Source organism: Oncorhynchus mykiss, chromosome 7 (genome assembly GCF_057628025.1).
Source record: "Oncorhynchus mykiss isolate SJ-2025 chromosome 7, ASM5762802v1, whole genome shotgun sequence".
Lineage (NCBI taxonomy): Eukaryota > Metazoa > Chordata > Actinopteri > Salmoniformes > Salmonidae > Oncorhynchus > Oncorhynchus mykiss.
This window is the reverse complement of record NC_143028.1, coordinates 51,828,587-51,842,581: the sequence shown is the minus strand read 5'-3', so window position 1 is coordinate 51,842,581 and position 13,995 is coordinate 51,828,587. Positions and strand designations below refer to the sequence as shown.

Sequence of the window (13,995 nt, the reverse complement as noted above, 5' to 3'; positions counted from 1 at the left end):
GCATGTGGGAAGGGAACAATTTATATTGTTTCATTTCACTAAGAGCTCTCTGCATAATAGCAGGTTCTCTTCTCTGCTAGGGCCACACTAACAGAACATCATCTGTGTGAGCGTTACCTGTGTGGGTATGCCCCTCTCTGCTCCTGTCTCCGGTTCTTCATCATGGCTTTGTACTCGCCCACCCGGAGTCTCCGCCCCTCCACGATGCAGGTGCGTTTGGGGCGGGGCTTGTACTTGTAGTCGGGGTAACGCTCCAGGTGCTGTCGGCTCAGCCTGGCCTGCTCCTCATAGTAGGGCTGCTTCTCCTGGTTAGACATAGACTTCCATCTAGTTCCTGGCGGGAGGGAGACAATTTCAGACTAAAGAACAGATGACTTAGTGTGTGAAAGAGTACATCTGCTTCTCCTAGTTGGACATAGACTTCCAGTGACCTACAGAGAAAGGGGTTGGCTACGTTAGATGAGGAGGGAGCGATGGCTTGAGTGCTTCACAATGGTATGGAATGTTTGGTCAGAGGAAAGGGGTGCGGGCAGTGTGTGTGTGGAGGGGGTGGGTGCGTGGTAGGAGGTTCCTGTCGCCAGTGGAAGCAGGTGGCAGATTGTGGCCTCGCATGCCCCACTGTGCCAGGTCTACAGCGGGTGACACACACACACACACACACACACACACACACACACACACACACAGAGTGCACACAAACACAATATGTATACAAAGACTATATATAAATACACACAGTGCACATTGACTGACAGCATGTGTGTGTGTTTTACGTGTCATTAATCCCAGAGGAGCAATTAGTGCATGCTTTATGTCCCCCGTGCGTGTGTGTGTGTGTGGACTCACCCAGTATCTTGTTGATGGAGGAGTTGTGCATGCTTTATGTCCCCGTGCGTGTGTGTGTGTGGACTCACCCAGTATCTTGCTGACGGAGGAGTTGTGCATGCTTTATGTCCCCCGTGTGTGTGTGTGTGTGTGTGTGGACTCACCCAGTATCTTGCTGATGGAGGAGTTGTGCATGTCAGGGAAGGCCTGTAGTATACGTCGCCTCTCGTCTTTGGCCCAGACCATAAAGGCGTTCATGGGCCTCTTGATGTGGACGGAGGAGGGGGGGCTGCGAACCTCCGCAAACACCCCAACACCAGGAGCAGATAGGGGGCCTGCAGGAGGGGAAGAGAATGGTGGGACAGCCAGTCAGTGGCCAACAAAACATCTACTTTCCCTCAACTTCACTGGTAAAACAACAGGAAAGGAGAAAACAAATACCGGACAAGCATCGTCCATGTTGTATCAGTGTAGCTAAAGGAGGAGACGAGGAAATAAAACCTCTCTAGACTACTGCGATGCTTGCCCACTCCCATGTTGTTTTTGATCAGGTAGTGTTGGGGGGCCTAATAATGATAACTTGTATCGAAAGCACTATACAAATAAAGTTAACAAAGTGCTTCACACAAAATAATAAAATGAAAGTACTAACAAAAGGAGTAAATAATTTCAGCATGAAATCAGCCTACCCTCAGAGTCGCTGCTGTGATGATCCTCGTTGGTTTGGAGGGTCTGTCCATCCTCCCCCCGGTCTGGGGGGGGCAGCCTGTTGCTGTGTCCAGCCACTTTATACTCCTACACAGAGACAGAGTTACACACACACACACCTGACACACACAGGCCTACACTTTAACACACAGCTACACAAAAGACAGACGGGATTTGAATGTTGCTGCAGATAAACAGGCCTGAAGAGAGCATTTAACATTATCTGTGTGTATGTGTGTGTGCGTGAGTAGCTATGTTTCCATTAACTTGTCCAGTGACTTTTTGTTGACATTTATAAAGTGTGCATATGGTGCGTTTCCATGGAACTATCTTGTTTCAATAAAAACAGCTGGACGTGAAGACAACACACCAAAAAAATAAATGTTTCTTCACAAACCTAAAGCGTCAAATAAAAATGACATGGTTGAAGTGTTTCCATGACCCGGCCTCCCGGGTGGCGCAGTGGTTAAGGGCGCTGTTCTGCAGCGCCAGCTGTGCCATCAGAGTCCCTGGGTTCGCGCCCAGGCTCTGTCGTAACCGGCCGCGACCGGGAGGTCTGTGGGGCGACGCACAATTGGCCTAACGTCATTAGGGAGGGATTGGTCGGTAGGGGTCTCCTTGTCTCATCGCGCACCAGCGACTCCTGTGGCGGGCCGGGCGCAGTGCGCGCTAGCCAAGGTTGCCAGGTGCACGGTGTAGCCTCCGACACATTGGTGCGGCTGGCTTCCGGGTTGGATGCGCGCAGTACGGCTGGTTGGGTTGTGTATCGGAGGACGCATGACATTCAGCCTTTGTCTCTCCCAAGCCCGTACGGGAGTTGTAGCAATGAGACAAGATAGTAGCTACTACAACAATTGGATACCATGAAATTGGGGAGAAAAAGGGGTAAAATTCAAAAAAAGAAAAAAAAAAGTGTTTCCATGAATGACCCTTTCAGGCAAATTGCGCATTAATAAAAAGCCTGTATTCCCTCACCTACAGTGGCTTCAGAAAGTATTCAGTCCCCTTGACTTTTTCCACATCTAAAATTGAGATAGTGGCACTGGCATACACAATATGCCACGGGCTTGGGAGAGACAAAGGCTGAATGTCATGCCACTGGAAATATGTCAAAGTGGAATTATGTTTTTTGACATTTTTACTATCATTAAAATAAGATGAAATGTCTTGTGTTAATAGGTATTCAACCCATTTGCTATGGCAAGTCTAAATAAGTTCACTAGTAAAAATTTGCTTAACAAGTCACTCTGGGTGGCAGGTAGCCTAGCGGTTAAGAGCATTGGGCCAGTAACCGAAAGGTCGCTGGTTCGAATCCCTGAAGTGGCAAGGTGGGAAAAATCTGCGTTTCTGCACTTGAGCAAGGCAGTTATCCGCCAACCACAACTTTCCCGGGCACCGTTTATGTGGACGTCAATTAATGCAGCCCCCCGCACCTCTCTCATTCAGAGGGGTTGGTTTACATGTGGAAGACACACTTCGGTTCAATGTATTCAGTTGTGCAACTGAATAGGTATCCCCCTTTCCCTTCCTAACATAAGTTGCATGGACTCACTCTGTGTGCAAAAAAAAGGTGTTTAACATGATTTTTGACTTGATACTATTAACTGGAGCTCAGTCGAGCAGTGCATTTCAAACACAGATTCAACCACAAACGCCAAGAATGTTTTTCAATACCTCACAAAGAAAGGCACCCATTGGTATATGGGTTTTTAAAAAATATACACTGTATATATAATTTAAACAGACATTGAATATCCCTTTGCGCATGGTGAAGTTATTAATGACACTTTGGATGGTATATCCATATACCCAGTTACTACAAAGATACAGGCGTCCTTCCTAACTCAGTTGCCGGAGAGGAATGAAACCGCTCAGGGATTTCACCATGAGGCCAATGGTGACTTTAAAACAGTTACAGAGTTTAATGGCTGTGATAGGAGAAAGCAGAGGATGGATCAACAACATTATAGTTACTCCACAATACTAACCTAAATGACAGAGTGAAAGAAGGAAGCCTGTACAGAATAAAAATATTCCAAAACATTCATCCTGTTTGCAAAAAGGCACTAAAGTAAAACTGCCAAAAATGTGGCAAAGAAATTAACTTTATGCCCTGAATACAAAGTGTTATGTTTGGAGCAAATCCAACACATCACTGAGTACCACTTCATATTTTCAAGGTGGTGGTTCATCATGTTATGGATATGCTTGTCAAAAGGAATAGAGCTAAACCTGGTTCAGTCTGCTTTCCAACAGACACTGGGAGACAAATTCACGTTTCAGCAGAACAACAACCTAAAACACAAGGCGAAATATACACTGGAGTTGCTTACCAAGACGACATTGAATGTTCCCGAGTGGCCTAGTTACAGTTTTGACTTGAAAATCTATGGCAAGACTTGAAAATGGCTGTCTAGCAATGATTAATAACCAACTTGACCGAGCTTGAAGAATTTAAAAATAATGTGAAAAACTCAGAGATGTAATCACTGCCAAAAGGAAATTCTAACATGCATTGAATACTTTTGTAAATTAGATATTTCTGTATTTCATTTTCAATAAATTTGCAAATATTTCTAAAAACATGTTTTCACTTTGTCATTATGGGGTATTGTGTGTAGATGGGTGAGAAAAAATATCAATCCAGGCTGTATCACATCTGGCCAATATGGAAGCAAAGAATTGGCCCAGCGTCATCCGGGTTTGGCCGGGGTAGGCTGTAATTGTAAATAAGAATTTGTTCTTAACTGACTTGCCTAGTTAAGTAAAAGGTTAAAAAAAGTATAAACATTTTGTGACAACAAAATGTGAAATAAGTCAAGGGGTATGAATACTTTCTAAAGGCACTATATCTGATTCATGTCTCAGGTAGCCTGCGAAAGACAGCATGGATAGAATGCAATAATTTACCATATGCTAATAATTCTCATGTGCTAACGTATCACCAAGGTCCATGCCATGGTGACACTTGCTCTCCTGTAGATCTGAAATAATTGGATGGTGAAACTTGCAACCAGCCAACCAAGAAAGGCAAGGCAATCTTGTCTGCAAAGAAGCATACTTTTTACAGTGCTATATTAACCACGCCCCTCTGCAAACACGCCTTCTCCGATGTTGGTTGCAAGGCGGTAAGCTACCTTCAAAATTATTTTGATAACATTTACTAAAGAAATACAGTTTCCATCATCATTTGTCACAATAAAGAAAGTTAGAGAAAAGAAAAATCTACCGGTTAAATAAAAACAAATACAAATGTTGTTGATCTTTATAAAAATTATCCTATATCTGCCATTTCCATTACACAATATTTTTGCGACATTGCTTTTGTCGAACAAACCTGGGTCAGTGAGTGAGTGAGTGAGTGAGTGAGTGAGGTCGATGCAGGGAAATGCCTCTCATTTCAGCTGGTGTTTAAAGTTCATGAACAGTCAAAATCCTGTTTTTAATGAAATTTGATGATATTTGGATGAAACAAGATCAAAGTACAATGATCAAAGTATGAAAAATGACAGTTGCTTCGACACTGATAAAGTCTGCTCATAACGTTACTGTCCCCTCCCCCATGTCAAACACTTGGCTTTAGGAGGCGGGATTATTAAGGGGATAGGGTGAGATTTGGTAGGCCGTCATTGTAAATAAGAATTTGTTCTTAATTGACTTGACTAGTTAAATAACTCTCATTTCAATACACCAATGGTAACATGATAGTCTCTTTCCGATTTTAAAGAAGTGCTGCCTTGTAACGAACATCAGAGAAGACTTGTTTGCAGAGAGGGGTGGTAAATATACAGTTGAAGTTGGAAGTTTACATTTACCTTGGCCAAATACATTTGAACTAAATTTTTCACAATTCCTGACATTTAATCCTAGTAATAATTCCCTGTCTTAGGTCAGTTAGGACCACCACACAGGAAGAATTGGTTTTGGGGGTGTGTACAGGTCGCAGTGGTGGGTCTTTGGTGACGAAACGGATGGCACTGTGATAGACTGCATCCAATTTATTGAGTAGGGTACTGGAGGCTATTTTGTAAATGACATCGCTGAAGTCAAGGATCGGTAGGATAGTCCGTTTTACATGGGTAGGTTTGGCAGCATGAGTGAAAGATGCTTTTTGCGAAATAGGAAGCCAATTCTAGATTTAACTTTGGATTTGAGATGTTTGATGTGAGTCTGGAAGGAGAGTTCACATTGGACGGGCGAGCAGGTGCAGGCAGCGATCGGTTGAAAGCATGCATTTAGTTTTGCTTGTATTTAAGAGCAATTGGAGGCCACGGAAGGTGAGTTGTATGGCATTGAAGCTCGTCTGGATGGTTGGGATTCGAAATGGTCGGTAATCTGTTTGTTGACTTGGCTTTCGAAGACCTTAGAAAGGCAGGGTAGGATAGATATAGGTCTGTAGCAGTTTGGGTCAAGAGTGTGTCCCTCTTCAAAGGGGATGACCGTAGCTGCTTTCCAATCTTTGGGAATCTCAGACGACACGAAAGAGAGGTTGAACAGGCTAGTAATAGGGGTTGCAACAATTTCAACAGATAATTTTAGAAAGAAAGGGTCCAGATTGTCTAGCCCCGCTGATTTGTAGGGGTCCAAATTCTGCAGCTCTTTCAGAACATCAGCTGACTGGATTTGGGAGAAGGAGAAATGGGGAAGGCTTGGGCGAGTTGCTGTGGGGGGTGCAGTGCTGTTGACCGGGGTAGGGGTAGCCAGGTGGAAAGCATGGCCAGCCGTAGAAAAATGCTTATTGAAATTCTCAATTATAGTGGATTTATTGGTGATGACAGTGAGGGAGGAGGTGTTCTTATTCTCCATGGACTTTACAGTGTCCCAGAACTTTTTTGAGTTTGTGTTGCAGGAAGCAAATTTCTGCTTGAAAAAGCTAGCCTTGGCTTTTTAACTGCCTGTGTATATTGGTTTCTAGCTTCCCTGAAAAGTTGCATATCACGGGGGCTGTTCGATGCTAATGCAGAATGCCATAGGATGTTTTTGTGTTGGTTAAGGGCAGTCAGGTCTGGAGAGAACCAAGGGCTATATCTGTTCCTGGTTCTATATTTCTTGAATGGGGCATGCTTATTTAAGATGGTGAGGAATGCATTTAAAAAAATAACCAGGCATCCTCTACTGACGGGATGAGATCAATATCCTTCCAGGATACCCCGGCCAGGTTGATTAGAAAGGCCTGCTCGCTGAAGTGTTTCAGGGAGAGTTTGACAGTGATGAGTGGAAGTCGTTTGACCGCTGACCCATTACGGATCCAGGCAATGAGGCAGTGATCGCTGAGATCTTGGTTGAAAACAGCAGAGGTGTAGTTAGAAGGCAAGTTGGGTAGGATGATATCTATGAGGATGCCCGTGTTTACAGCTTTGGGGTGGTACCTGGTAGGTTCATTGATAATTTGTGTGAGATTGAGGGCATCAAGCTTAGATTGTAGGATGGCTGGGGTGTTAACCTCTAGCGTCGCGCAATCCCGTATCCGGGAGCGTAATCATAGCCTCAAGCTCATTACCATAACGCAACATTTCCTATTCATGAAAATCGCAAATGAAATTAAATAAATATATTGAAACACAAGCTTAGCCTTTTGTTAACAACACTGTCATCTCAGATTTTCAAAATATGCTTTAACCAAAGCTACACAAGCATTTGTGTAAGAGTATTGATAGCCTAGCATAGCATTAAGCCTAGCATTCAGCAGGCAACATTTTCACAAAAACAAGAAAAGCATTCAAATAAAATAATTTACCTTTGAAGAACTTTGGATGTTTTCAATGACGAGACTCTCAGTTAGATAGCAAATGTTCATTTTTTCCAAAAATATTATTTGTGTAAGAGAAATAGCTCCGTTTTGTTCATCACGTTTGGCTAAGAAGAAAAAAACTAAAATGCAGTCACTTACAACGCCAAACTCTTTTCCAAATTAGCTCCATAATATCGACAGAAACATGGCAAACGTTGTTTAGAATCAATCCTCAAGGTGTTTTTCACAATTCTATTCGATGAAAAATCATTCCTGGCAGACGGAAAACGGAAAAATGCTGCAGCTGGAGATTACACAATAATTGCGACGGCGGACACCAAGCGACCACCTGGTAAATGTACCACCTGGTAAACGTTGTTTAGAATCAATCTCTTATGGTCAATCTTCCAATGATATGCCTACAAATACATCACAATGCTGCAGACACCTTGGGGAAAACGTGGAAAAGGTAAGCTGACTCCTAGCTCCTCCACAGCCATATAAGGAGTCATTGCCATGAGGCGGTTTCAAAAAATGCGGCACTTCTTGATTGTATTTTTATCTGGGTTTTTTCTGTAACATCAGTTCTGTGGCACTCACAGACAATATCTTTGCAGTTTTGGAAACGTCAGAGTGTTTTCTTTCCAAAGCTGTCAATTATATGCATAGTCGAGCATATTTTCGTGACAAAATATCTTGTTTAGAACGGGAACGTTTTTCATCCCAAAATTAAAAGTGCGCCCCCTATATTGAAGAAGTTAAGCATGTTCCAGTTTAGGTCGCCTAGCAGCACGAGCTCTGAAGATAGATGGGGACAATCAGTTCATATATGGTATCCAGAGCACAGCTGGGGGCAGAGGGTGGTTTATAGCAGGCGGCGAAGGTGAGAAACTTGTTTTTAGAGAGGTGGATTTTTTAAAGTAGTTCAAATTGTTTTGGTACAGACCTGGATTTTTAAAAGTAGAGGTTCAAATTGTTTGGGTACAGACCTGGATAGTAGCCTGCAGAGTTCTGGCCTATCTTTGCAATAGATTGCAACACCGCCCCCTTTGGCCGTTCTATCTAGTCTGAAAATGTTGTAGTTAGGGATGGAGATTTCTGAATTTTTGGTGGTCTTCCTAAGCCAGGATTCAGACACGGCTAGAACATCCGGGTTGGCAGAGTGTGCTAAAGCAGTGAATAAAACAAACTTAGGGAGGAGGCTTCTAATGTTAACATACATGAAACCAAGGTTATTACGGTTACAGAAGTCATCAAAAGAGAGCGCCTGGGGAATAGGAGTGGAGCTAGGCACTGCAGGTTCTGGATTCACCTCTACATCACCAGAGGAACAGAGGAGGAGTAGGATAAGGGTACGGCTAAAAGCTATGAGAATTGGTCGTCTGGAACGTCCGGAACAGAGAGTAAAAGGAGGTTTCTGGGGGCGATAAAATAGCTTCAAGGTATAATGTACAGTGGAGGTACACCTAGGTATTGAGTGATGATGAGAGAGATATTGTGTCTAGAAACATAATTGAAACCAGGTGATGTCATCGCGTGTGTGTGGTGGAACTGAAAAGGCTGGAAAAGGTATAATGAGCAGGGCTAGAGGCTCTACAGTGAAATAAGCCAATAAACACTAACCAGAACAGCAATGGACAAGGCATATTGACATTAAGGTGAGGCATGCTTAGTCGAGTGATCATAAGGGTCCAGTGAGTAGTGAGGTTGGTTGGGGTAAAGGCGATTCAGACAGCTAGCCGGGCCATCGGTAGCAAGCTAGCATAGGATGGAGGCCTGTTTTTAGCCACCTCGTGCATTTCCGTCGGTAGATTAGTGGTGTTCCGTGTAGTAGAGGGGATCATTCCAATTGGCAAAATAGATATAGTTATAGTGACCCAAGAAAAATTGTCCGATAGACCTATTCAGATAGCACCCGATAAGACAACTAACGATTAGAGGGCCGCAGATGGGCATTCAGGTAACGTCGCGAGGGAGGGGCCAGTTGGATAACTCCCTCGGGCAAATAACGTCGGTAGTCCAGTCATGAAGGCCCGGTGGGGCTCCGCATCGGCAGTAAAACGGGTCCGGACAGGTGATTGTAGCCCAGGAGTGGCTGATGGAACTCTTCAGCTGGCTAGCTCCGGAATAATTGATGTTTGCTCCGGGATCGACGTAAGCCAATAGTCACACCGATAGCAGCTAGCTAGCTGCGAGATCCAGGTGTAAATGTCCAGAGCTTGCGGTTGAAATCCAGGGATATGATGATTGATTTATTCCACCTTTTATTTCTTTCATCACATTTCCAGTGGGTCAGAGATTTACATACACTCAATTATTACTTGGTAGCATTGCCTTTAAATTGTTTCGCTTGGGTCAAATGTTTCGGGTAGCCTTCCACAAGCGTCCCACAATAAGTTGGGTGAATTTTGGCCCATTCCTCCTGACAGAGCTGGTGTAACTGAGTCAGATTTGTAGGCCTCCTTGCTTGAGGTCAGGGCTTTGTGATGGCCACTCCAAAACCTTGACTTTGTTGTCCTTAAGCCATTTTGCCACAACTTTGGAAGTATGCTTGGGGTCATTGTCCAGTTGGAAGACCCATTTGCGACCAAGCTTTAACTCCCTGACTGATTTCTTGAGATGTTGCTTCAATACATCCACATACTTTTCCTTCCTCATGTTGCCATCTATTTTGTGAAGTGTACCAGTCCCTCCTGCAGCAAAGCAACCCCACAACATGATGCTGCCACCCCCATGCTTCACGGTTGGGATGGTGTTCTTTGGCTTGCAAGCCTCCCCCGTTTTCCTTCAAACATAACGATGGTTATTATGGCCAAACAGTTCTATTTTTGTTTCATCAGACCATAGGATATTTCTCTAAAAAGTATGATCTATGTCCCTATGTGCAATTGCAAACCGTAGTCTGGCATATTTATGGCAGTTTTGGAGCAGTAGCTTCTTCCTTGCTAAGCAGCCTTTCAGATTGTGTCGATATAGGACTCGTTTTAATGTGAATATAGATTCGCTTGTACCCGTTTCTTCCAGCACCTTCACAAGGTCCTCTGCTGTTGTTCTGGGATTGATTTGCACTTCTCGCACCAAAGTACGTTCATCTCTAGGAGACAGAATGCGTCTTCTTCCTGAGTGGTATGACGGCTGCGTGGTCCCATGGTGTTCATACTTGCGTACTATTGTTTGTACAGATGAACGTGGTACGTTCAGACGTTTGGAAATTGCTCCCAAGGATGAACCAGACTTGTGGAGGTCTACAATCTATTTACCGAGGTCTTGGCTGATTTCTTTTGATTTTCCCATGATGTCAAGCAAAGAGGTACTGAGTCTGAAGGTAGGCCTTGAAATACATCCACAGGTACACCTCCAATTGACTCAAATGATGTCAATTAGCCTATCAGAAGCTTCTAAAGCCATGACACCATTTTCTGGAATTTTCCAAGCTGCTTAAAGGCACAATCAACTTAGTGTATGTAAACTTCTGACCCACTGGAATTGTGAAACAGTGAATTATAAGTGAAATAATCTCTGTAAACAATTGTTAGAAAAATGACTTGTGTCATGCACAAAGTAGATGTCCTAACCGACTTGCCAAAACTATAGGTTTGTTAACTAGAAGATTGGTGGAGTGGTTGAAAAACAAGTTTTAATGACTCCAACCTAAGTGAATGTAAACTTCCGACTTCAACTGTAGCTAAATTGCTACTATATTAGTGCCAAAATTTGACTGTAGGGTGTCAGCAAATATAATTAAAAGTTTACCCTATTCACCTATGGCAAAGATTATTATCAGACACAGATGGAAGGGAAACATATATTTCCAGCATGGAACAAAAGAGGGGGAAGGGTCGTTCACAACTCGCAGTTGTCATGTCAACACATCCGTCAGTGCTGCTGTGAAACGTATCACAAGATACATGCCAAAACGATGTATTAAAAATGGACATCATTGATGCAAGTTCAATGTTGTTTGAGTTGCTTTGAGTATCACCAAATATGCTTGAGATGATTTTACTACAACACTGCATCCAAGTTGCTTGACATAGGTGTTTCAAAGAGCTGTCAGTCAAGGCGAGCTCATGAATATGTGCTCGACACCCACTCAACCGGTCTGTTCAAACTTCCTGGTAGTTAGCCATTGAAAAAAACAAAAAACAAAATTGCATATTATGGGTGGTATTTTAGTTTCTCAAAAGGCTATTTTACCTGGGAATCAGAATGACTGTTCTTGACCTTTAAAGACAAGTCTGTAAATACAAAGGAAGGAAATAAGAGGTAGGAGACTATAACACAGTGTTAAGTACCTCAAAGGACCGTAAAGGTGATCACTCTACAAACTATCGTCACCGTGCCCTTAAGGAAATCACAAATATTATGGACACATTAGAAATAATGGATATTTGGAGACTAAAAACACTTAACACTTAAAACGTTTTAATAGGAGGCAGAATGCGATCGGATCATCATCTAATTGGCATTAACATAGCTCATAGATTTTCCACGTGGACGGGGATATTGGACATTTTATCAAAGTTTACTGGAGGACAACTTATTTTTAACTAGTACAACATAATTTATAACTGAATTTTTCAGCAATTCACATTGTTTGGGATACCTTTAAATGTACCTTCAGAGGTCATTCAACTCAATATTCATCAATAATAAAAAATAATAAAAAAGCAGTTTCTGGCTAAAGAGACAAGATTAACAAGGGAAATCCATGAACTAATAGTACAAATAAATACAAACAATACTACAGAGATACAAAATAAGTTAGGATACAAAATAAGTTAGAGGAAAAACAAGATATTGAGGAACTTATTCAATAACGATCTAATGTAATATATTACAAAAATAAAGCAAACTGGATGGAATATGGAGAAAAATGCACAAAATTCTTCCTGAAAATAATTTGCAGAAACTCGTTACTGAAGACGGAATCGTCTATGATTTTATTTCAAAAGAGGATCCAATTATTTTAGGCAGATATTCTCTTTTCCGCCTCATCCTCTCCCACTGAAGATTATGGTAAGGAATTCTTTCCAAATAATAAAAAAAATGGAAAATTAACAAATGTACAGAAAGATCTGTGCGAAGGCCAGATTACAGATGAATAACTTTGAGGCTATTAAATCCTTTCAGTCTGGAAAAATCCCAGGGCTTGATGGCATACCGGCAGAGGTATATCAAGCCTTATTTGATATTCCAAAAGCTCTATTGTTAGATTGTTTTAACTACTCCTATAGAAATGGTCGTTTGTCAGGTACTCAGCAGGAAGGTCTGATTTCTCTATTATTAAAACAAGACCCAGATGGCAAATATAAAGACCCGGTCTATCTAAAAAAAACTGGAGACCCCTTACACTTCAATGTTGTGATGCAAAAATACTAGCGAAATGCATAGCACTCAGAATTAAAAGGGTTTTACAAAGTTCTGTTCATCCTGATCAGACAGGTTTTTTATATGGATGATACATTGGAGATAAAATACGACAACTACTAGAATAGAACATCATGAAACATCTAAGAAGCCAGGCCTGGTATTTATAGTGGATTTTGAAAAGCATTTGATAAAGTACGACTGGATTTTATAATTGCCTGGATTTTTTTCAATTTCGGTAATTCTCTTATAAAATGGGTAAAAAATAATTTATAGCAACCCCGTGTGTAAATTAGGAAATAACAGCTACTTCTCAGAGATTTTTGAATTGTCAAAAGGAGTTAAACAAGGGTGTCCGCTGTCACCATATATATTCGTTATGGCCATTGAAATGCTAGTTATTAAAATCAGATCCAATAACAACAGAGGATTAGAAATCCAAGACATGGACGAATGCCGATGACTCAACTTTTATATTAAATCCGCAAGCTTACGTAATTGTACAATATTACGTATTGTTAGATCTTTAAAAAAAAAAAATGTTAAATACAACTTTCACATTACCCTGCAGTTTACCTATAAAATGGGCTGATGCTGAAGTAGACATACTTGGTATTCATATCAAAAAAGATATAAATAAGCTCTCCACAATGATTTTCAATAGAAAACATGTAAAAATAGACATGGTCCTGCAACCATGGAGAGGTAAATACCTGTCTATTTATGGAAAAATTGCCCTGATTAACTCCTTAGTCATATCTCAGTTTACTCACTTACTTATGGTTCTTGTTTTTCAAATTATATGAGCAAAAAATATTTAGCTTTATCTGGGACGCTAAACCAGACAAAATAAAACGTACCTATCTATATAATGAATATGAGTTGGGTGGGTTGAGATTATTAAATATAAAAGCACTAAAGCTTTCTCTAAAAGCTTAATTTATTCAAAAGGTTTACTTGAACCCTAAATGGTTCAAGTGGATTACTAATAAAAGCTCATTGATTGTGTAAAAATTGCCTTTGTGCATATTGCCATGTCTCATTTTCAATTAATTGAAAATTATACTTTTTTCAAAGTATCTCTCTTTTTCAAACGAGCATTGCAGGGCTGGCTACAATTTAAATTTCATCCCCCTGAAAAGATAGAACAAATATTACAACAAATATTATGGCTACTCAAATGTGCTGGTTGATAGAATACCTGTATTTATGGGAAAGATGTTTGAAAAGGGTATTTTGTTCTTAAATGATATTGTAAATTGGAATGGTAGAGTTATGTCCTTCATGGAGTTATCAGAATTGTACGGGAAGGTCTGCCCAATCCAAGAGTACAACCAATTGATTACAGCAGTACCCCAAAA

General features: G+C 41.5%; 1 protein-coding gene across 9 annotated transcripts in view; it reads right to left on the bottom strand.

The window, feature by feature from the left end:
• The window catches only part of LOC100135783 (rtSox23), a 69,377-nt gene that overhangs the window by 2,834 nt on the left and 52,548 nt on the right, over positions 1 to 13,995 (bottom strand). For all 9 annotated transcript variants that reach the window (XM_090239476.1, XM_036981840.2, XM_090239477.1 and 6 more), the window contains 3 exon segments: positions 1,515 to 1,620; positions 990 to 1,160; positions 118 to 334 (listed from right to left, as the gene is read on the bottom strand). In XM_090239476.1, the coding sequence (XP_090095602.1) occupies positions 118 to 334; positions 990 to 1,160; positions 1,515 to 1,620 (494 nt within the window).